Source organism: Plecotus auritus, assembly GCF_963455305.1.
Source record: "Plecotus auritus genome assembly, chromosome: 3".
NCBI classification, from domain to species: domain Eukaryota; kingdom Metazoa; phylum Chordata; class Mammalia; order Chiroptera; family Vespertilionidae; genus Plecotus; species Plecotus auritus.
In genome coordinates, this window is record NC_137772.1 from 31,124,198 (window position 1) to 31,146,898 (window position 22,701).

Below are 22,701 nucleotides of genomic sequence, written 5' to 3' on the forward strand. Positions count from 1 at the left end.
AGAAAGACACTCAAGGGCCTGAGGTAGGAGGGATGCTACTGCCTGGAGCCCAGCAAGGAGGTCAGGGTGGGAGGGCGCCCACAGGAGGGCAGCAGAGGGCCTGAGCGCCTGGAGAACGGCAGCTGTGGTGGGTGGGCCAGGGTCAGCAGCTTCTCTGCGAAGGGCTAGAGTCCACCACAGCACGAGACCGGCCCAGCCAGGAATCCCAGGGCGCAAAGTGCCACACGGAAGAGTGGACCCGGGGCCATTTGGTAAGAACCAAGTGTGTCTTTGAACCGAGAATCACCCCGCACCACGGGGCGATTGAATACTCCGTGGGGACAGCGCACTCACACCCACCCTCTACTATTTCCTGGTCACACGCTCACCAAGTGGGTCAGCACAAGGGAGGGACCCGAGCGGAGGCTCATTCTGTCTGTTTCCCTAACTGTCTGTCTGTCTGTCTCTGTATCTCTGTCTTATCTCTCTCTTCTTCCCTCCTCTCCCCTGCACCCCCATATACAGGGAACCCTTCTGTTAAGGGGCATCGGTTGAGGAACTCGTGCGGCCGTCCTTTTCTCTCTCGCTGCAGCCTGTTCCTGTCCTCCCAAGTCTCAATTACTGCAGTTCCCCTCATGTTTTGGGCTTTTGATGCTGACATTTTTGGAGTGTCCAGGCTCTCGCCAGCTGGATTTGCCTGACTGACCCCTCACAGTGACTCGGGGCGAGCCCTGCTGCAGAGACGTATGTGTGTCCTTCCCACTGCGCTGTGTCAGGCACACCTGATGTCGGGCACACCTGGCTACGTGCCCAGCACATCTCGCTGTTATAAAGCTACCCTGTCCTGCTTGCAATTAAACAGTCACTTCTGGGGTGGTGCTCTGAGACCAAGCATCTTCTTTCTCAGCAATTTGTCCGCCGGGGTGTTGGTGTCCCGAGGGCTTGCTTGATCAGTGATCCTGTGGTGGCCGTAGCAGCAGGGTCCAGCTAAAATGGAAACTGAGACCCTCCATGCTAATGGGGATGGAGAGCAGCCATCCCCCCTCCCCCTGCACCCCCTCCCCTTCAACTTGCTGGAAGGTCTCAGTCCTGTCGCCCCACACCTGTGGGCAGGGAGGGCCTCAGGCCCCACAGACTCCCCAGGGAGCCAGCAGGCCCTGCCCGTGGGCAGGAACCTGTGTTCTTGGGAACCTACTGCCACCGCTGGCTTGGAAGCTGCAGTGCTGCCCCCCCCACACACACACACCCTCCTCCCCCCCACCCCCCCACCCCCCCTTGCAGCTGGCTTACACTCTCTCCTTGCCTCCTAACTCACGCTCAGCTGGGCCTCCCTGTCCCTTCAAACCTCACATCACTGTCCAGAACCCCCTCCATGTTTCTGGGCAAGCAGTCCCTGGTTGTCACCTTCACTCTTCTACCCTCAGGAACTGAGCATGTGTGTGGGGTGTGGCAGTGCCTGGTGAGAAGTGGTTTTGTTAGTGTTGCAACCTCTCCCCACTCTCAGGAGAAAAACATCAGACCTTTACTCTGTCCCCCTCTCTGGTCCCTCAGCCTTGGCTTCCTGCTGATCTCTGTGCGGCAGGGCCTCACCTCCCACACCCAGCAGCCCCTTAGTAACCTCCCTGGGGAAGCTCTGGTGGTAGCAGGTAGGGGAGTATCCCTCCCACACACACCGTGGCCTGTGTGTAGGGTAAATGCGTATGTGAGGTGGCTTCATGAGTCCCGTTTTCCCATGAGGACAGCAATGCTCAGAGACAGAGTTAAGTTGTTCCAGGGCAAACAGCAATTGCCCCATCCGTGAACCCTCCACCAGGACCCTCCCCACGGCAGCCAAGGACATTGCTCCCCCTATTTCCTCTAGAACCTCACTGCCTTGAATTCCGTTTCTGGATGGGAAGATAAGCAGACCTATGGGCTCCTCCTGCCCTTCTCTCTGCTGTGCCTCAGTTTCCCTTCCTCTCTGATACATACATGAACTCTATTGCCAATAATAATGGCCAACAGTGGGAGATCAAGTAGTAACAGCAAAGGTAGGCTTTATTTGTGAATTTCCCCTGGAGTTCTCTTTGGACTCCAAACAACCTTTGATCTCCAGAAACAGGAACCGAGGTCTGGGGTGAGCCTTGGGACGGAGACCAGTTGGCCGCATGGAAAACCCTCAACCTGACCACGCGGTGGTCTCCTGCCATCTCCCGGAGGGGCCTGGCCAGCCCTCTGGGCGGAGGCTCACTCTGAGGAGGAGTCAAGAGGAGAAGCGCCACCTTTGCTCGGCTTTTCCTGCTCTCAGTTTCTGGGAAACTGCGGACTTGTCCACATTGACTTTTCTAAGCTTGCAATGTCTCTTGTTTACAATAAACTCTAACCTTGTAGTATCTCCTGTTTACACACACAAAAAAAGCTACTGACATTTTGGGGCGTTTTTGTAGCGGGACTTTGAAAGTTTGCTTAGCAAAGTTACGCAAAATGCAAACTCCAGAGGGACATTGGGAACACACTGGTCTGGTCTGGGGTGAACTTTTCCGTTTTCTAAAAGCATGTTTGACTTTCATGACCATCTAAGCGGAGGGCCAGGACTTGGATGGGAAAGGACTTGGCATTTAGACATGACGCGGTCGAAGAGAGGAGAGCCCTCCCGCAGCCCCGACCAACACACACCACACACGTGGGGGTCACCCCACAGACTCTGATTCAAGTGCTCTGGGCTGTGGCCTGCATGAAGGACTGCAGAGTGCCCTGGTCTGGGGCAGTTAGTACCTAGTGGACACGTAAGTTGCTCAGGCAACTACACCACGGTGGGCCCATGCTTGGGCACATATTTAAAGGGCCCCAGGTGCTCCTTTCTCTCTCTCTAAAAACCAGTAAAAACAAACATCCTCAGGTGAGGATTAAAAACACACACAAAACAATATATAAGCACCCCAGGTGATTCTAGCATGAAGCCAAAAAAAAGAACCAGTGGTGAAGTCAATATTAAAATGCCCCCCAATGAGCAGCTCTGTGGGCCTCGCCTTCCCAGGCAGTCTGCCTTTCACAGGAAGCCCCTGGGGGACACACTCCCACCCTTGTCTCTGTCCCAGGTGAACCACAGGCCTGGGGAGGCTACGCTGGACCTGATGGAGAACCCCACCCCAACCCGGGGTGCGGCCACCCTTGCTGCACCTTGTCTCTGCTCCCAGAACCTTGGTCATTTAGTCTCAAGGGTTCTGAGTGTGGCCCGCCCAGAGGGCAGTTTAGGACAAGCAGAAACAGAAACACGTGCTATGAATAGAAAGGGCCCCCCACGGTTTTGAGCCGAAGAGTCATCTGGGGAGTGTGAACCCCTGTTCTATAAAGTATAACATTTCCAGGAGGAATCTTCCAACCAGGCAAGGGGAAGGCAGGACCTAGTGTTCCTAAAGACAATTTCATTTCCCACTTCACTCGAGCAAGGGCAAGGTGAGGCTGAGGAACCGACACAATCACCGCAGAGAGGAAACTTATTCCAGGATTCAGCCTGTTCAGAGTGGCACCTATTAAGACACAATGAGACACCAATGGCTGCCAGGGGTGTTGTGGGGGGGGGGGGGGGGAGGGATCAATCCAATGACAGGGGAGCGGCAGTGACCCCCGGCTCACCCTGGGGCCTGGCCTTGGCTTTCATGGACCTCTCGATCCACTTGAGGAAGTTGGTGACTTTGGTGTAGACCCCGAACTTGCCTTTCCGTGCACATCCTTCCCCCCAGCTGATGATGCCCGTGATAAAGTAGGTGTCCTTGAACCGGGTGACATGGGGCCCCCCGCTGTCCCCCTGACAGGCATCCTCGAGCTTGGAGTCATAGCCGGCGCAGAACATGTTTGGGGTGATGCTGAAGCCGGTGGACAGCTTGCACGTGTTCCTGTCCACGTAGGGCACTTCCAGCATCTTGAGGGTGACGGACGTGCGGCCCTTCTCGTGGATGCGCCCGAAGCCGCTCACGATGCCTGATTTCTGCGTCATGAGCGTGGACTCGGCCCAGTCTTTCTCCGGCAGGCAAGCAGGGGCCACGTTCATGCGGAAATTGATGGGCGTCTTCAGCTTGAGGACGGCGATGTCACAGTTATAGGTCTTCTTGTCAAACTTGTTGTGTTTTATAATCATCTCCACCTCGTGCACCATCTCGTTGCCGTCTTCCTTCTCCGTGTTTCGATCGCCTGGAAAATGGTGAGAGCACGGTGGTGTTAGCTCAGCCTGGGCCACACATTCTTGGGTGGGTTACTTTTTAAAGTAGCTATTACTATTTTTTCTAATAAAAAAAGGTATATAGTCACTAGAAAATATGAAAAATATAAGAAATCATAAAGAGGTGAATTAAAATGACCTTCCATTTCACTACCTAGGGGCAACCGTTAGTCCCATTTTTCTACGTATGTTCAGTACTTCAGGGACTTCCAGTTCACTCATTTGTGTACACATATTTCTCGAGCATGAGTTGTGTGCCAGGGACACCAGGGAGATGAAGGGCTTAGGTTCTAGACCCGCGCTGTCTAGAGGGCCACCACCAGCCACAGGGACAACTGGGCACTTAAAATGTGGCTGGTCTGAACGGAGACGTGCTGTGAGTGTCAAATTTCAGACTTAGAGTGAGAATAATATTCAAAATAGCTCATAAATACTTCTACAATGGATTACATATTGAAATATTCTGGACATGTTGAGTTAAATAAATAAGATATATTACTAAAATTACTTTCACCTGTAAACTTTTAAAATGCATAATGGAAAAGTTAATGTAACTAGAACATTAAAATTACATGTGGCTCACATTTGTGGCTTTCATCAGACAGCTCTAGAGTCTGGTAGAGAAGGACAGACATGACGAAATAATCCCACGGACAAACATATAAGAAGCAGAGGGACTCGGTGCAGATCGTGGAAGGGGCTCTAGATGCCTCCCCAGAGGAAAGGTCGCTGAGAAGAGACCCATCACTTGGGGCATGGACACCAAGAGCCTCAGGGAGAACCATGAGGGAGGAGAACTGGGCTGGTTAGGGCAATGGAGACCTGTCAGCTTAGAAAGACTGACTAGACCTGCCCAGCCTCCTCATTTTCCTCCTACCTCCACTCTTCTCATCGTCACCCTCCTCCTCCTTCTTGTCTTCCTCCTGCCCCTCTGCTCCCTTCTTTTCTCATTCTTCTTCCTATCCTCTTCTTCCTCCTTCCCCTTCCTTTTCTTCCCCACTTCTATATTCTCCTCCCCTCCCCCCTCCCTCCTCCTTCTTCTCCCCCTCCTTCTTTTCCCCCCTCCTCCCCCTCCTTCTGCTCCTTTTGCCCCTTCTCTTCCTCATCTGTTAAACGCCCCCCCCCCCCCACCCCCGAGCCTGGATTCCAGTAATTTTATCTAGTGTTTCCAACAAATTTGATCAGTTCTAATGGTCTCTGAAAATAAGGCAGTGACAATGGGCCCTGCAGGGGTGAGGGGTGTGGTGCCACTTACCTACCCTCACCTTGAATCGCTTGGCTTGGTGAAGACAGTGAGCGGCAGTGAGGATGTAGAACTCGTTCAGGATGGTGCCTCCACAGAAGCCTTCATTGTCCTCCTTGATGAGCAGAGCCTGTAATGAGAATGCCAGGGCCAAACAGGTTGAACTTACTTTCTGAGAAGAGAAATTTGGAACCTGTAATTCAAGCCTTCCTCTTCACTGCTTCTGCCTGGATCAGGGCATCTCCCTCCTATAGCTGGTGTGCCCACCTGAGCCTCCTTCACCCCTGTTCCTCTCCCCCACCCTTACCCCCACCCTGCTGCCCTTTCCAAGGAGAGAGCTGTGGCATCTTCAGACTGGAACACAAGGCCCGAACCAGCACACCCACAGTGTTCACCTGACCACTTGGGCTATGGCCCAGTATGGCCAGTCCTGCAGACCTGAGTTTGCATCACCACACCTGTCCCACTGGCGTTCAGTCTTACACCCTGGCACATTCTCTCTCCAAGAGGTGGCTCATGGTTGACCCCAGCGCACCTTCCCATCTCCTCCCAACCCACCAGTTCCTGATTCCACAGCACAGGTGTGGGCAGCATCTCATGCCTTCTGGTCTTTGCTTTACCCACCAGCCAATGGACCCACTTATTCATTTACTCTACAGACATTTGCTGGGGCCTCACTAAGTGGCAAGTGCTAGCCACTGAGTAGGGTTGTGTCACAATTTACCTACCTTTTCCCCCACCTGGTCTATAAACTCACTCTGACAATGACTAGTCTTTTATTTCTTCTGGTTCTGCCACAGCACTCTCTAAAGAGTTATGCACAGATAAACAGTTGTCACTGTGTTAAAGATCTTTATTGTCTATGTGGCTATTAAGTATATGCCCAAGACCAGGCAGAAGCCAGTCTGTGGACAAATGCTTGCCTACACTGGTGTGACTTGCGGGCTTAGAAGAGATCCACTATTCAAGCCAATCTCCCACAGCCCGTGGAAGGCCACCGTCAAGGTTCATTTCTGTGGAATCCATGCGGCTACTTCTGTGAGGGGTTTTCACCCTGATCCTGGATTTGGGAGTGAGGAGTATTCCACCTGGGAGTGAGCATTGACGGGGCAAGTGAAAGTCACCACACAAAATTCTCCTATTTTTCTTTCCTCCCAAAGAACTGAGCTTGCAAATCCAGAGACGGAACATTCCACCCCCGCTCCTCCCGCACCCCCCCACCCCGCCGCTTTATCATGGGAATTCTACATCCTTTAAGCAACAGTTATTATCCTATATCCTTTAAGCAACAGTATTGGCTGGGGGTATGTGTGGGTTAATGAAACAAATAACATCAAGTTCTAAAAGAATTCTTGAAAATGTTCTTGACTTATGATGGGGTCACGTCCCAATAAACACATTGTAAGTTGAAAATATCATAAGTAAAAAATGCATTTAATACACCTAACCTACTAAATATCATAGCTTAGCCTAGCCCACCTTAAAGGTGCTCAGAATACAACAGCCAAAGACACTATAAAGTATTGGTTGTTTACCCTCTTGATCACCCGGCTGGGCTCACTGCCAGCGTCAGGAGAGAGTATCATACTGCACATCAAGAGCCCGGAAAAGATCAATGTGTATCACTTTTTTAACATTGTAAAACTGAAAAGTTGTAAGTCGAACCATCATAAGTCAGGGGCCTTCTGTAATGTTTCTTTGCCTTTTTTTTTTTTGTATAATTTATCAACTTTCTTTTTAAAATTTAATAAATCTTTATTGTTCAGATTATTACAATTGTTCCTCTTTTTCCCCCCTTAGCTACCCTCCACCTGGCTCCCACCCCACCCTCTGCCCTTACCTCCCCCCCACTGTCCTCATCCATAGATGTACGACCTTTGTCCACTCTCTTCCTGCACCCCCCACACCCTTTCCCCCCTGAGAATTGTCAGTTCACTCCCTTTCTATGCCCCTGATTCTATTATATTCACCAGTTTATTCTGTTCATCAGATTTTTTATTCACTTGATTTTTAGATTCACTTGTTGATAGATATGTATTTGTAGTTCATAATTTTTTTCTTTACCTTTTTCTTCTTCTTCCTCTTCTTAAAAAGTTCCTTTCAGCATTTCATATAATACTGGTTTGGTGGTGATGAACTCCTTTAGCTTTTTCTTATCTGTGAAGCTCTTTATCTGACCTTCAAGTCTGAATGATAGCTTTGCTGGGTAGAGTAATCTTGGTTGTAGGTTCTTGCTATTCATCACTTTGAATATTTCTCGCCACTCCCATCTGGCCTGCATAGTTTCTGTTGAGAAATCAGCTGACAATCGTATGGGTACTCCCTTGTAGGTAATTAACTGTTTTTCTCTTGCTGCTTTTAAGATTCTCTCTTTGTCTTTTGCTCTTGGCATTTTAATTATGATGTGTCTTGGTGTGGTCCTCTTTGGATTCCTTTTGTTTGGGGTTCTGTGCACTTCCTGGACTTGTAAGTCTATTTCTTTCACCAGGTGGGGGAAGTTTTCAGTCATTATTTCTTCAAATAGGTTTTCAGTATCTTGCTCTCTCTCTTCTTCTGGCACCCCCCATAATTCGGATGTTGGTACACTTGAAGTTGTCCCAGAGGCTCCTTACACTATCTTCAACTTTTTGGATTCTTTTTTCTTTTTGCTTTTCCAGTTGAGTGTTTTTTGCTTCTTTGTATTTCAAATCTTTGACTTGATTCTTGCATCCCTCTAGTCTGCTGTTAGGTCTCTGTATAATATTTTTTATTTTAGTCAGTGTATGCTTAATTTCTAGTTGGTCCTTTTTCATATCCACAAGGGTCTCGCTAAATTTATCGGCCTTTTCTAGGAAATACTTGAAACACCTTATAACCGTGGTTTTGAACTCTATATCCAGTCATTTGCTTTCCTCCATTTCTTTCGTTTGTGATCTGTTTCTTTGTCTCCGCATTTTCGCTGCTTCCCTGAGTTGGTAGAGTAGCTTTGTGTGCTAGGTGTCCTATATGGCCTAGTGGCTCAGCCTCCCCAGTTACCTGAGGTGGACACTCTTGGTTCACCCCTTTGTGGACTATGTGTACAGCCCTGTTGTAGTAAGTCTTGATTGTTGTTGGTATCACTGGGAGGAATTGACCTCCAGGCCAATTGGCTGTGAGGATCAGCTGTGTCTATGCTGGGAGAACTTCTGTGCTGGAGACAGCCTTATGAGACAAGACTTGCAAAATTGCAAAAGCCTCTGTGCTCAGCTTGGATGGGGTGGAGTCTCAGTGCTGAGCAGACAGCCTTGGCTTCCTGTCAGCCCTGCCCTATGAGGCCCCTGGGTCTCAGTGTCCCTCGGTAATCGCTGCAAGCACCTCTGAGAGAAAGCCGCCCTCGAGTTTCGCCCGCTGCCAGACAGTCCAGTTTCTCCCCCAATGAATCTGGATTCCCAGAAATTCACCCAGAACTGGAGTTCAGCACAATCGGGAGCTTCCGCCTTCCTCCCGCTAGAGAAAGCCAGCGGCACACTCAGCAGTCAGTCCTCTTTGCGCGCACTCGTGCGTGTGCCTCTAGAAATCTGCCTTTTGGGGCTCCCCTGAGTTTCCATGTGCTCCTCTCTTTTCCCAACAGTCCAGACTCCCCCCGTATGAGTCTGGGTCCCCAGGGTCTCGCCTGGAACTGGGGTTCAGTGCAGTCGGAACTGGGGTTCAGTACAGTCGGGAGCTACTGTCTCTCTCCTGCTAGAGAAAGCTAGCCAGGCACTTAGCTGCCCGTCCTCTCCGCGCGCGTGTCTCCGTACCTCAGCCTTTTGCAGCTCTTCTGAGTCTCCGTGTGCCCCTCTCTTTCCTTCTAGTTGTAGAATTTCCACTCAGCCAGCTTTCCTGTGGTTCTGGGTGATGTCCGTTCTGTCTTTTAGCTGTAGTTTTGAAATTGTTGCGCGAGGCAGCAGTTTAGGTGTTCACCTATGCCGCCATCTTGGTTTCTCCCCAATTTATCAACTCTTAATACAACTTGGGTGATGAGTGAAGGAGAGTCAGTCTTTCTAAGACTTGGACACCATCTGTTCTTAACGATGGAGATGAGGCAATGTGTGGAGACTGGAACCAGGAGAGCAAGAATCATGAAGCCCTACAGACTCATCGAGGAACTGGCTGGTGAGGATCCTTCTGCCCAGTGCCCTTCCCTGTCCTCTCTGCCCTTGGAGTCCCATCTAAAAGCACTCACGGAGCTGACACCTCCACCCGGTGGGAGCTTGTCCTAGTCTTCCCAGTGGAACTTCGTTCTACACCCACTGGTACTTCCTTTGTGGCCTTCATCACATCAACTTGAATTGCGGTCATTTGGGTGGACTTCACCTCCCTTCCCAGGTCTTGATGTCCACATGTCAGAGAAACAGCTCTGATGATCTCCTAGTCTACACACACAACCCCCAACTCAATGCCTGACATGCAAGTTCTCCATAAATACTTGGGGGTGAATGATGAGTAGATGTTGATAATGACTGGCTCTTGATAATTCAGACAAATGCATAGCTGTCATGTAGCTTGCAGGTGAGGGTGAGCTGAGGTAATTGGCAGCTCTGGGATTTTGCTTGTAGGAGAAGTCATTTTGGCTTTGAACATTAAAAATGTATTAAGTCCAAGTTAGGATTGCCAGATAAAATAGAGGACATCCAGTTAAATTTGAATCAAATGAATAGCAAATAATTTTTGGTATAATAGTATGTCCTAAGTAATATCTAGTATATACTTACATTAAAAATTTTTCATTGTTTATCTGAAATTCAAATTTAAGTGGAAGGCCTGTGTTTTTTATTTGCTAAATCTGCCAACCTTAGTCCAAAAGAACAACAAAGGAATGATTTTTTTTTACCTTTGATAACAAATGGATGTATTTTTCTCTAAGGTACTCTCTGCCTCATTAGAATTTAGGTGCTTGAATAAAAAATTTTTACCAAATTAGAAATGAAACAAGGAGAGTAAATCTTTCTGCCTCCAGTCAAACAGAAGAGCAAGCAGAGACCTCACCCACAATTAGGGGAGCTGTCCTTTACCTGCTCATCCAAGGCCCCAGCTGGCACCCCATCTCTCCTTCTACTGTAGGAGAGTTTTCAGGGCTCAAGTCCTGAGCATGGGATGGGAATGGGCAGCAGGGCTGGAGGGCGTAGGCAAGGGCCCAGTTTCTTCTCATCTCAGGTTCCTTCAGCACAGGAGCTCAAAGCCTGCTGAGGGTCCACATGTGTGCGTGGGCAGCATGAGCCCCGCCTCAGCCTCCACGGCTGTGCCTGCAGTGCCCAGCCAGAATGGGTCACCCATCCAGTTAACTCACTAAACATGCTCAGCACTTACCTGCCAGGGACACTCGCCATCCTTGCAGTCCCTCCCTCCCACTATCCTGACAAGTGAGTTCTCCTCCTCTGCAGAGTTCGGCTCTGTGTTATTCAGGTCCAGCAGGTCGACAGGGTTTTTGGTGGGATCCAGGTCTCTACCGAAAGGGTTCGTGGTGGGATCCAGGTCTCCACCGAAAGGGTTCGTGGTGGGATCCAGGTCTCCACCGTCTTCAGGGGGATCCTCACTGCTGTGGGCGGCCTGGGATGCCGACCTCCTCTTCCTCGGTGCCAGAGTGAGTTTCCCACAGGGATAAGGCTCTGGAAGAAAAACCAATGGCCTGGGCCTTCAGCAAAGTGAAACCCTCCCTGCAACGCACACACAGTTCATTAGCAGTAGGAGGCATCGAGAGGCCAGAGAGAGGGAGGGTCTGACCCCCAAGGTTACGGGTCGGGTCAGAGGGCTTGGAGAACTGCAGTTGGGGAAGAGTAAAGCGTGTGCTTGGTAACTGGGAAGGGTGTGAGGAACTTTTGGGGTGGGGAGTGCTCTGTGTCTTGATCTCGGTTGCATCACAAGGTGGACGTGACTGTCAGGATGTAGGGAAAGTGCACTTTCTGTCACGGCCCCCACTGGGTGTCAGTCTCACCTAAAGGACAGTGCTGTGGACACCGGCTCTGGGGCTGGCCAGGATGCTGAAGCATTGAAGGGGATGTCTGCAATCTACTTGGAAAATGCACCCAAATACTAAAGAGGCTGACAGTGGACAGAGGACACAGGAGGGGCAGACAGGCGATGAAGCAAGCAGAGAGGTTAATGGTAGAACTCGGGTAGGCACACAGGGGTGCTCACTGTCAAATCCTGTCAACCTTGCTGTGTCTTTGAACATTTTCTAATGAAATATTGTTGTTGTTTTTTTTTTAATTCTTCTGGGGAAAAGGGACAACATATGCAAACAACCTGAGGCATAAGAAGGAGCACTACACAACACGGCTTTGTATGATAATGTCTAACAGTGATGACTATCCTTAAAGTCACCAAGCGCTGGAGAGATGTCAGCAAATACTGGAAAGCTTTCTTTCTCTATTATTACCAACTAAGGAACTGAGGCAGAGAGAGGGGCCAAAGCCGGACAGAGAAAGGGAGAGGTATGGAGGCCCAGCAGAAAGCAGATGGCTTCTCTCTGCTGCCTTGGGTTTGCCTAAGATCAGATAAGCAGAACTCAGTTCCAGCAGGACCCGAAGGAGCCCTCCCCACCCCCAGCAGACTTGTACTGTGTTAGCTGGAGATAAAGCGTTCGGTGTTGATATTTGTAATCACTGTCCTTTGAAATACTGAATTAGGAAGTAGTTTACCTGATTCCCCCCCCAACACAAAATATCAGACTTCATTAAATTGATTTGTAATTATTCCTGGAATTAAACAAAATTTGCGTGCATGTTATGGTCTACCCTCTATTGTTGAACCAGCATAAGTTTAAAAATCTCATTACCAATGGAGATGTAAATGATATTGTCTTTTACTTGTTGAGAGAGTTGATGTTATCTAATTGCAGTCATTCTGGAATGTTCCTGTCTTGTGGGGTGGGCCTGGGACTTTGCATTTGTACACCCTCACCCCCTCTACCTCCCTCGCCCCAGTTGATGCTGCAGCTGTCGGTCAGTCAGGGGACCAGGCTTTGAAAAACAAGTTGGTGCCACGGTGAGACTGAAAGCACCTCTGGCTCCAGGTTGGCCCTGTAGCACAGGAGGACCTCCCTACAGTGTGCGAGACCCCCGGGGCCTGGCCCATACTCAGCCCCTTAATTGGCCATGCCCTCCCGAGCTTCTAGGCCAGACTCATCACATCCAGCTTTTATCAAGGAAAAGAAAAAATAAATTTGATTAACATCGAGGCCCACACAACCTAAATTAGTTCTTTTTTGTTGTTGCTAATCCTCACCCGAGGATATTTTTCCATTGATTTTTAGGAAGAGTGGAAGAGAGAGGGAAAGACAGAGAGAAACATCAATGTGGAGAAACACATGGATTGGTTGCCTCCTGCACGAGCCCCAACCAGGGCCCGGGCTGGCAAGGAGCCTGAAACTGAGTGTGTGCCCTTGACCGGAATCGAACCCAGGACCTTCTGGTCCACAGGCTGAGGCTCTATCCACTGAGCCAAACCAGCTGGGACCTAAATTAGTTCTCGAGGGGCCTCAGCTCCCCTCTTCCCAACTCCCCAGCTCCTATAGTCAGGCCTGGGCTGTTCTCACTCGCCTGCACTCTCATCTTGGTTCATTGTAACTCCCCGTCTCTCAAGCCTCCTGCCCTACCCAGGGGTACAAATCACGCCTCCACACACTCATTACATAGTTAGGGTTTGCTACGAATCAGACACTGTGCTAAGTGCCCTCCATGCATTACTCCCTTAATTTGCACACTCACTAAGCAGTAAGGAAATATCGTCGGCCCCACTTTACAGGCAGCTCATAGAAACAGGGGTTTGTCTCCAAATCTGCAGCCCACTCCGGCTGCTCCAGCTGTCCTGCACGGGCCTCTCTAACTCAGGGAGCCCTGGTGGGGTGGCCCCATGCTCCTCCTACCTGTGGAGATGCAGGACTTGCCGTTGTCATCCAGGATGTACCCGCTGGCACAGGAACACACCACGGAGTTCTGCTCCTCTCTGCAGAACTGGTCGCAGTCCCCGTTGTCCAGGCTGCAGAATTTTCGCATGGCTGTAGGAGACGCATGTTGGTTCTCAGGACAGGCTGGGGAAACTGAGGCTGCAGCTGGCCGGGGGGAAGGACAGCAGCCCCAGGGGGACATACACCCACCCGTGAGCCCCATAGCAGCCACCTGGCTAGAACAAAAGGCCAGAGCCACATGGCCGATGCACATACAGTTAGGGGGCAAGCTGAGTATCTGCTGGGCCCCGGCACCAGACTTCCAGGAGGTCCTTAACTAATCTGAACATGGCCAGTGAGGGCCCTGGAGGCTGGAAGGGTCTTAAGTTCAACGCTAAAAAGGCACATGGGTCCTGACCAGCTTGGAAGGGCTGCTTGCAGGAGGGTGGGTTCCGGGCCAGGTGCTCAAGAGGAGCCTGGCAGAGTGGCCAGAGGCCCACCCACTCTGAGGCTAGAAGAGTCCCTGTGTAATAAGCGCCTCGGAGACTGGGGTCTGGGCCCCAGTGCGGTGGGAAGAAGAAATGAAACAGGCAGTGCAGTCCTGGAGTCAGGCCAACCCGAGAGCCAAACTGGCCCTTCTGTCACTTGTGTGATTTGAGCAAGTTATTTAAACCTATGGGCCTTGGTTTCCTCACTTGTAAAGTGGTGGAGGCCATACCACCTCACAGGATAACCTCACGGGTCACGTGAAGCTCTTGGCACAGTGTCCGTGTGGAGCCGTGTCTCCCTGCACCTCAGATCAGCAGCTCTGCCTGAGCCAGAATCACCCACCTGCCTCCTGTGTGCACTGAACATCAACCTCCAAACTCACATCAGTGAAGCTACCCTGGCCATTTACACTCCGCATTTGGGTTTTGATGAAAAAGATAACTATAGTGCAAAGACCAACATTAATGAAACTTTAGAAAACATTCACAATGGCCCTGGGGTCAGAGCCAAAATGTGTGCAAGAGCGGCAGCTCTGGATTGGGATGAAATGATGCATAATTGGTATTCCGTCAGAGAACATTCCAAAGTAATCTAATTCAAGAGCACATTCTAAAGATTATAAATTAAGTAATTTAAAAGAAATGCAAATCTTTCTCTTTAGGGAAAACCGGTTTAATATTAAAACTAATTTTTATTTAAAAATTAACCACATTAGGAAAACTCTTAGTGACTTTTCCATGTAGGATTAATTAAATGTTTTAAATTTTTATAATTGGACCATCCCAAACAGTTAGTATTGGCATTTGCGCTAATAAATGTGAGGTGTGGTGATTTAGAATCATTGCCAAGGACCACAAGGAATATAAGTAACAACGATGAACAATACATTTTACTCCAAGAAGAAAGTCAATTCTCGTTTCTATGTTAGTGGGCCACATGCTTCATGAATGTTCCACAGCCTCTCTCAGAGGAACAGAGAGCTGACTGTGTTTCACTGCCCTCCAATCCTCTGAGTGGATTGTAGGGTCTTTAATTTTTGTTGTGTTTTCTGTTACTACAATGGCCCTTCATAATGTAGCACAGACTCGACATCAGAAGTGACATGAGATTGTTCCCTTGGACATTTTGACTTTTTCCCTCTTCCCCACATTTGATTTTTCAGGTAACGCGGACTTGAAGGCCTACCAAGAAGAGGAACTCACGTAATTCACAGTTCCTGCCTTCATATCCTTCCAGACAAGTGCACGTGTATTCCCCGAGGCCGTCCTTGCACCTGCCCTGATTCAGGCAGGGACTGCTTTCACACTGGTCACCATCTGCAAAGAAAGGGTTTGGAGACCGAAGCTTGCAGGCAATTTCCGTCACCATGGAAATGACTTTGCTGTGTTGATCTTGGCACACGTTTTTTCAGATAACTGGAATGAATGTGCACTTCCTCCTGTTTCCCTGTAAACAATTTCTCCTAGATGAACTTCACTTTATCCTCACCTTTTGTGGCTCTGTGTACGTGATGCTCTTATCTTACGGGTTCATTGGCTGAGTTTTCCCGTTTTTGCTGAAATGTTTGACAGCATTTTTACATTAGAGTGAGGAGCTCTGGGATGGTGACTACGTGGGACCATCTGGAAGGGTGGAAGGCATGTGATTGTCTGACACTGGACAAGAGAGATGTTACGGTTCCTCTTTCCAAATGCTCTGGGGGTAAAATGAGAATGCAGAGACAACCACCCAGCACCAACACGGGACTTCACATTTCTTGGTGCATTTGCACAATCTAATTTAGAGATAAGTCCAATAGTCATTTTGAGAAATTTGAATGGTGTTGCCAGAATGAAAACATTAGTCAGGATTAATGGCACTTCCGGTGGTATAAGGGTTGAATCAAGATGGTTACCTTATTATAGGACCCAATCTTTCAGACTCTATTTTTTCCTAATAGACTTGGATTTTTTTTGAGATAACATATCTTTAATTGATAATATTGTTATTCTCTAAATTAAATGTATGCTTTATAGATTTTATTATACTTTATATTTTACAGTATTTTACATAGAAAAAACTCTTTTTAATTTCATTTGTAACTCATTTATCAAGTAGCATACAAAAACATAGAAATTCATATACAGGCAATATTCCCTAAAAGTTGAGGAATTGTGGTAGATTTTAAGAAGGGCAGTAATATAGATTAATTTTGGATGGAAAAACAGAATAAATTGAAATGGCATTACCAAATGCATTTTTATAGAAGAAAAGACAGTCAAATAAAGAAGGCAAAATAATTGTCTTGCTGAGAATCAGGAAGTGCTATGATTTGAGAGAGAGTGGAAGTTTTTTTTTGGGAGAAACAGGTTATAATGGAAACATGGTTTAAATTGCTATTTGTCTACCATGCTTAACACCATATATTTAGTTGCCCTTTTAGTTTCATTAGACGTTAGCATAATTCCACTCCGTGTGTGTTAAGCTGGAGATTACGGTGCTCTGGTCTAATCTCTTCCTTCATAAAGATGACCCAAGCAAAGCATACCTTGACCCTGTGTGGTTCTCTTTCTCATCCACTAAGAGAAGAAGCTTCTCTATTGTGTTACTATATTTGCATTACTCACATTCTGCATCTGCAGTCCCCTACCTCCCCCTCTAGTCTCAACACACGGAGATCCTCCTCGCAACTTCTTTAAAACAAGTTCTGAAAGGTGACCACATTGCCAAATCCTAGTAACGCGTTCCTGTGTTCCCACTTTCTTTGTTCCTTAGTTATTTTCCTCTCAGTCTGACTTTCTCAGTTTCCTCCATGAATTCCCTTTCCCCCGTTACTCTTTTTTTTTTAAATTTAATAAATCTTTATTGTTCAGATTATTACAATTGTTCCTCTTTTTTCCCCCCATAGCTCCCCTCCACCCGGTTCCAACCCCACCCTCTGCCCTTACCTCCCCCCCACTGTCCTCATCCATAGGTGTACGACCTTTGTCCAGTCTCTTCCTGCACCCACCACACCCCTTTCCCCCTGAGAATTGTCAGTCCACTCCCTTTCTATGCCCCTGATTCTATTATATTCACCAGTTTATTCTGTTCATCAGATTTTTTTAAAAAATATATTTTATTGATTTTTTACAGAGAGGAAGGGAGAGGGATAGAGAGTTAGAAACATCGATGAGAGAGAAACATCGATCAGCTGCCTCCTGCACACGCCCTACTGGGGATGTGCCCGCAACCAAGGTACGTGCCCTTGACCAGAATCGAACCTGGGACCCTTCAGTCCGCAGGCCGACGCTCTATCCACTGAGCCAAACTGGTTAGGGCTGTTCATCAGATTTTTTATTCACTTGATTTTTAGATTCACTTGTTGATAGATATGTATTTGTTGTTCATAATTTTTATCTTTACCTTTTTCTTCTTCCTCCTCTTTTTTTAAACATTTCCTTATTGATTAAGGTATCACATATGTGTCCTTATTCTCCCATTACCCCCCACCTCCATTTCATGCCCCACCCCCCTGTTGTCTGTGTCCATTTAGACTTGGATTTTTAAAATTATCACTAAATTTGGTATTCTCAAATGAGAATATACTGATTTAAATCTATATTTAAGTGGCAAAATTAGGATTAGTATAAAGTTACTATAAAAAACTATTTTACAATAACTGTTTGAAAATGTTCAGAGGAAACAAGTTAAATACGTAGGATTTAAACAGGAACAGAAAGGCAATTCAGGAAGCATTTTCAAAGTTCAAATACAATTTCTCCCAATTTAAATATCTTAATGAACCCCTCTCACTTATGATTAAAATAGAAAACATCTCACCTTTGTATTTATTCCAGAATTCATTCTAAAAGAGAAAAAAATATTTTAAAGTACATTAGGGAAAACACAGACATTTTACGCCTATAACAAGTTATAACCTAATAACTCAACTTGAATAGGATACTGTCCCAAACAGAGGTCATTTCCCGAAACAAATTGCTCTAGAACTATTCAATCTAAACGGGAAAGTTTCTTAGATCTTCTGTATCTACTAGAGGCCCAGTGCACGAAACTCGTGCATGGGGGGCAGGGGGTCCCTCAGCCCGGCCTGCACCCTCTCACAATCCAGGACCACTGGCTCCTAAACACTCACCTGCCTGCCTTATCACCCCTAACCCCTCTGCCTGTCTGCCTGATCGCCCCTAACTACCTCTGCCTGCCTGCCTGATTGCCCCTAACCTCTTGCCTGTCTGCCTGATCACCCCTAACTGCCTCTGCCTTGGCCCCTGACACCACAGCTTTGTCCAGAAGGACATCCAGAATTACATCTGGAAGGTTGTTTGGCTGTCCAGTCTAATTAGCATATTACCCTTTTATTATTATAGATAAAGGTGCAGATGGTGGCTTCAATCACTGTAGGGAGAGGCTATAGGGTTAAGCCTTGGACTGACCTGTTGGCAAAGCCACAAACAAGTCCCAGCTTAGAGGGCACAGCAATTAAGCTTGACCTTATGACTTTCCCTAGATCCTTCCTGGGTAGCTAATGGGCTGTGGGAGGTGCAGCAAGTGCTGCCAAAACAAGTGAAACTCACAAGAACATTGTAACTATGGTGACCACTACCTTGTTTTTTCTCCAACTATAAAATAAAGCCTCCGCTTGCTGGCTGGATCTCTCTCTGTGGCCTCAGCCAGGCACAGGAGATCCACTGAGCCCCAGCTTATTCTCTTTGTCTTTTCTTCAATCCTTCGCTGCCCCCTCTCAGGCTCCCCGAACCCCTGACTGGGCTGGCCCGGCACAAATCATCATCTCTGTTGAATATCGAAAGTGTGTTTTCAAGTTAATCACCAAGAAATGGTTTGTACCAAATATGCTTTGCTCCATTTGCTGCTCCAAGGAATGGTTTTTAGTTGAAATATTTGGGTCAAAGATTCAATAAAGAAATGAATTATTGGTTAATAATCATGGTAATTTAGAAAATGGTCATTGGTAATTAACTCAAATCAGGGCATCAAGAGCCTACATTAACTAAAAAAATGTTCATAGATTAAATTTTTTTTTCCTGTCTATAGTAGGTTAAGTAGTGTTTCCCAACCCTCCAAATTGAGGTGTAAACTCACAATGTGACCTTAATTGGAAATAAGGTCTCTGCAGATGTAATTAAGGTATCAATTGAGATGAGATCATACTGGATTAGGGTGGACCCTAAATCCATGAGGGGGTCCTTATAAGAGACAGAAAAGGACACAGACACACAGAGAGAAGGCCATGAGAAGATGGAAGCAGAGATTGGAGTGATGCATCTACAAGCCAAGGAATGCCAAGGATTGTTGGCAGCCACCGTAAGCTAGGAGAGAGGCATGGAATGGATTCTCCCTCAGATCTCCCAGAAGGAACAAACCCTGGTGACACCTTAGTGTCGAACCTGTGGTTTCCAGAACTGAGAGAAAAAGCATTTTAAGACACCCAGTTTGTGGTTTTATTTTTTAAATTTTATTTATTTTTTTAGTGTCTTAAGGTGGAAGCTTAGAATATCAATTTGAAACCTTTCTTCTTTTCCAATAAAAACTTTTAATGCCGTAAGTTCCTCTAGAAGCACTATGTTGTATATTCATTTTTGTTCAGCTGAAAATATTTTCTAATTTCCTTTGAGACTTTCTCTTTGACCCACAAATTATTTAGAAGTGTGCTGTTTAATTTCCAAATACTTAGAAATTTTCCTGTTATTGATTTTTGGTTAATTTCACTATGGTCAGATAACATTTTATATGTTTTCAATCTTTAACATTTGTTAAGATGTGTCTTGTGACACAGGATATGGCCTATCTTGAAGAAAGTTCTGTGGATGCTTGGTAAGAAAGTATATTCTGTTGTTGTTGGGAATCCTACAATTATCAATTAGATTCAGGTCGAGTGATGTCTGGAGAACTGCAGTGGATACAAATGATAAACTCACAATTCTGTGGTATTTTGAATTCTAGTTTTCTTCAATGACTGCTGCTATTTTACTTTTCAGGGTCCTCAGATAGCTGCTCCATGCAGTCTACCCAGGTTTTGTCGTTATATTCAGTGGGAGACAGGGTAGAGTGTGCTTTCTCCATATTACTTGGAACCAGACTTGTTGATAACCTTTGATCCAGTAATCCTCTCTGGAGCAGCTGCTCTTCTTAGAAGATAATCCAGAAGAAATATGCATGCGCACGTTTTCATAATAGTAATATAAAAAGAATTTATATGGCCAAAACATGAAAGAAGTAAATGTGTTGATACAATAAAATTTAATTTAGCCCTTTAAGATTATAAGTATGGTAGCTCTATTTAGAAGTAAGGAAGAGTGTTTGGGAAATGATGCTGATAAAAAAAGTAGTACCTAAACTTGGATTGGAATTACAAATATTTTCATTAATATTTTGTGTATTTCATATACAAAACTATGTGTATGTGAATTAAAAGAGCATTTAAAATGAAAATAGTTCTTGAAATTATGAATAACTTTTAAAAATAGACAAATGATTTATTTGGTAAGGCGTAAAATGAATTCTCAATTTCTCTTCTCTCTTCTGGTGGCTGAAGTGAACACTGGTCGTGAAGTGGATAGAAACATACACAAATCCCTTGCAGACCTTGCTATTTTGCAGAAATACAAAGATGTCTCAGTCACACAATTAACAATGACTATTTTCTAGACAGAAGTGCTAAGTGTGTTTTCCAATGTATCAATGGTTGCTACATTCCCCTTCCTATCTTCAGGTTTTATGGTAGGAAACACAAGTACTTCTTTAATGTCACTGGAGACTGTGAGAAACATGGTGATGCAATGCAGTTAATACCCAAGCCCCAGCCAGCTGTGGTCATTCCATGGCAGTACAGAGCTTTTCATCATCTATGAACACGGCCTCCTCCTCAACAGTGCCTTTGATCTGTTCTTCCTTATCCTCCCTCCCTCTCTCCATTCCTTTGAATTTTTTAAGAGTTTATTTGAGGCAAAACTGATGATAGTTGCCAGGAAGCACGGTCTCAAATGCTTCTGTTTTGTTCTTTAAAAAACTGCTTGCTGCTGCATGGAACTGTTTAAGTCACTGTAGGTACTGCATACTTCCTTCTTCGTGACAAATGGCTCCAAGTGCTCAGTGAGACCCAGAGTGGTCCATTTGGCCAAACATCTCATTATCCGTGGGTGATCACAGATGAATATGGGGTTGCTGCCACTCACTTTCAGGAACTCTCTGACAAGATGATCAAAGAGTCTGGCTGTGGTCTGAGGTAAAGGACATGCAATAGCTCTTGCCACACAGGTATTATTAAGAATCTTTTTAGTTTCTTCAGTTCTGAAGAAGGTTTGTTTCTGGCAGGTTAGTTCCTCACAGCGTTCTCATGTTCTTCTACCATGCTGACTCTGTGAGGATGGGGTGAAGTCAGTCTGACGGGTTTGGCCTACTGGGCCATTGGGATGGTGGATGTGATCTTGTCTGTAATGTGCTTCACCATCCCTGATATAATCTCCATGGTTTCATGAGATCATAATAATCTGTAGAGGCCATGTAAGATCCACAGGTAGTGAATTAAAGTCAAATCATTTGGAACTGGCATTCAATTTCACAAACCGGGACAATGCCACTGATCACCAGCATCTTATGGCAGAGTTCTGGAGCAATTCTTATATGTAAGTTCATGTCCAGCTTATTTTGCTAGGTGATGAAAAACTTGGCCACATCTCCACTTGAGATGGCATTCATCCTAGGAATTTCACTGTCTAGGAACCCCAACTTATCAAAATCTTCTTATACGTGTGATGCTATTACTGTGGATGATAAATTTCTTCTTTACAAAGTCATTCAGGTTCAAGCCCAAGTATCTCCAATGATGTGTTTCTTTGTCTTTGAGGCCAAAGTGAGGATTAGGTGACATATATGAGCAAGGAGGCAATAGTGTGATTTTGTGGAGAATGAAGCTCTGCAAACCCTTCTTCGTTTTTCCAGGATTCTCCTGAACTCCAATTATGTCTCCCTGAGGCAGTCTATTATCGATATAAATAAATTCTTCTTCTGATTTAAAATTCCTTGAATTGGCCATGACTTTCAACTTCACCTGTACTTGAAGGGCACAGAAGATGAACCTCCCACAGCGCTTTTGGCATAGATCCTACCTACCCCTTAAGGTGATGTTGGTCAGGTGGTCTGCAGGTGCAGCAAGCGAGCGGGTCTACATGGAGCCTGTGTCGTGCGGGTCTCCTCAGCACTCAGCATGTGGTGTGAGCTCAACTGCGGTCCTGCAGTGTGGATGGGGGTCCTGCAGTGTGGATGGGGGTCCTGCAGTGTGGATGGCGGGTCCACTGTCAGTGGTGTGGTGGTGGCGGCAGCAGCAGCCGGACCTACCTGTCTCTCTCGGAGCTGCTGCTCGGCCTCCTTCTCTGCTACTTTCTCTTCAGCTTTCAAGTGTCTTCAATTCATTCTTGCCTAGTTTCACTTGCCGCCATCCACTGCCACCTCACGTCCTCGTGGTGGCCATGTTTCCCCAGGGCCCTACCCAAGGTGGGTGAGGCTCATTAGCGACTTTCAGGGAAGCCAGGGGCCCCGCCTTTACTGTCGTGTGCCTGTGTGTCATAGCTCTGAAGGAGGCAACTCAGGTGCCAGACGTCAAATATGGCTGTGGCCATGGATTTGGGCAAAAACCCAATGGCTCTCGTGTGCATGTGTGTTTGTGTGCGTGTTTGTGTGTGTGTGTGTGTATGTGTGTATGTGTATGTGTGTGTGTGTGTGTGTGTGTGTGTGTGGGGCCAGGCCCCGGGTGGTGTTGGCCAAGGGCATGAATAATTTTTAAATAAACTTGTTATGTTTTAGAATAGATTTAACAATACCTTCAGAAGTTCTCATAACTCTTATAACCAATTTTGGGCCATACCTTCTTCTCAGTTTCCTACCCACGAAACAAGGAGATATGTGGAGGGC

The 22,701-nt window shown here is 46.7% G+C and overlaps 1 protein-coding gene across 1 annotated transcript in view; it reads right to left on the reverse strand.

The window, feature by feature from the left end:
* Positions 1–1,996: 1,996 nt before the first annotated feature.
* LOC308243482 (uncharacterized protein) overlaps positions 1,997–22,701 on the reverse strand; it is a 37,093-nt gene continuing 16,388 nt past the window's right edge. The window contains 7 exon segments of the mRNA XM_080659026.1: positions 1,997–3,488; positions 3,595–4,149; positions 5,433–5,550; positions 10,728–11,026; positions 13,285–13,416; positions 14,997–15,110; positions 17,596–17,620. Of these exon segments, the coding sequence (XP_080515152.1) occupies positions 3,238–3,488; positions 3,595–4,149; positions 5,433–5,550; positions 10,728–11,026; positions 13,285–13,416; positions 14,997–15,110; positions 17,596–17,620 (1,494 nt within the window). The 3' untranslated portion in view covers positions 1,997–3,237.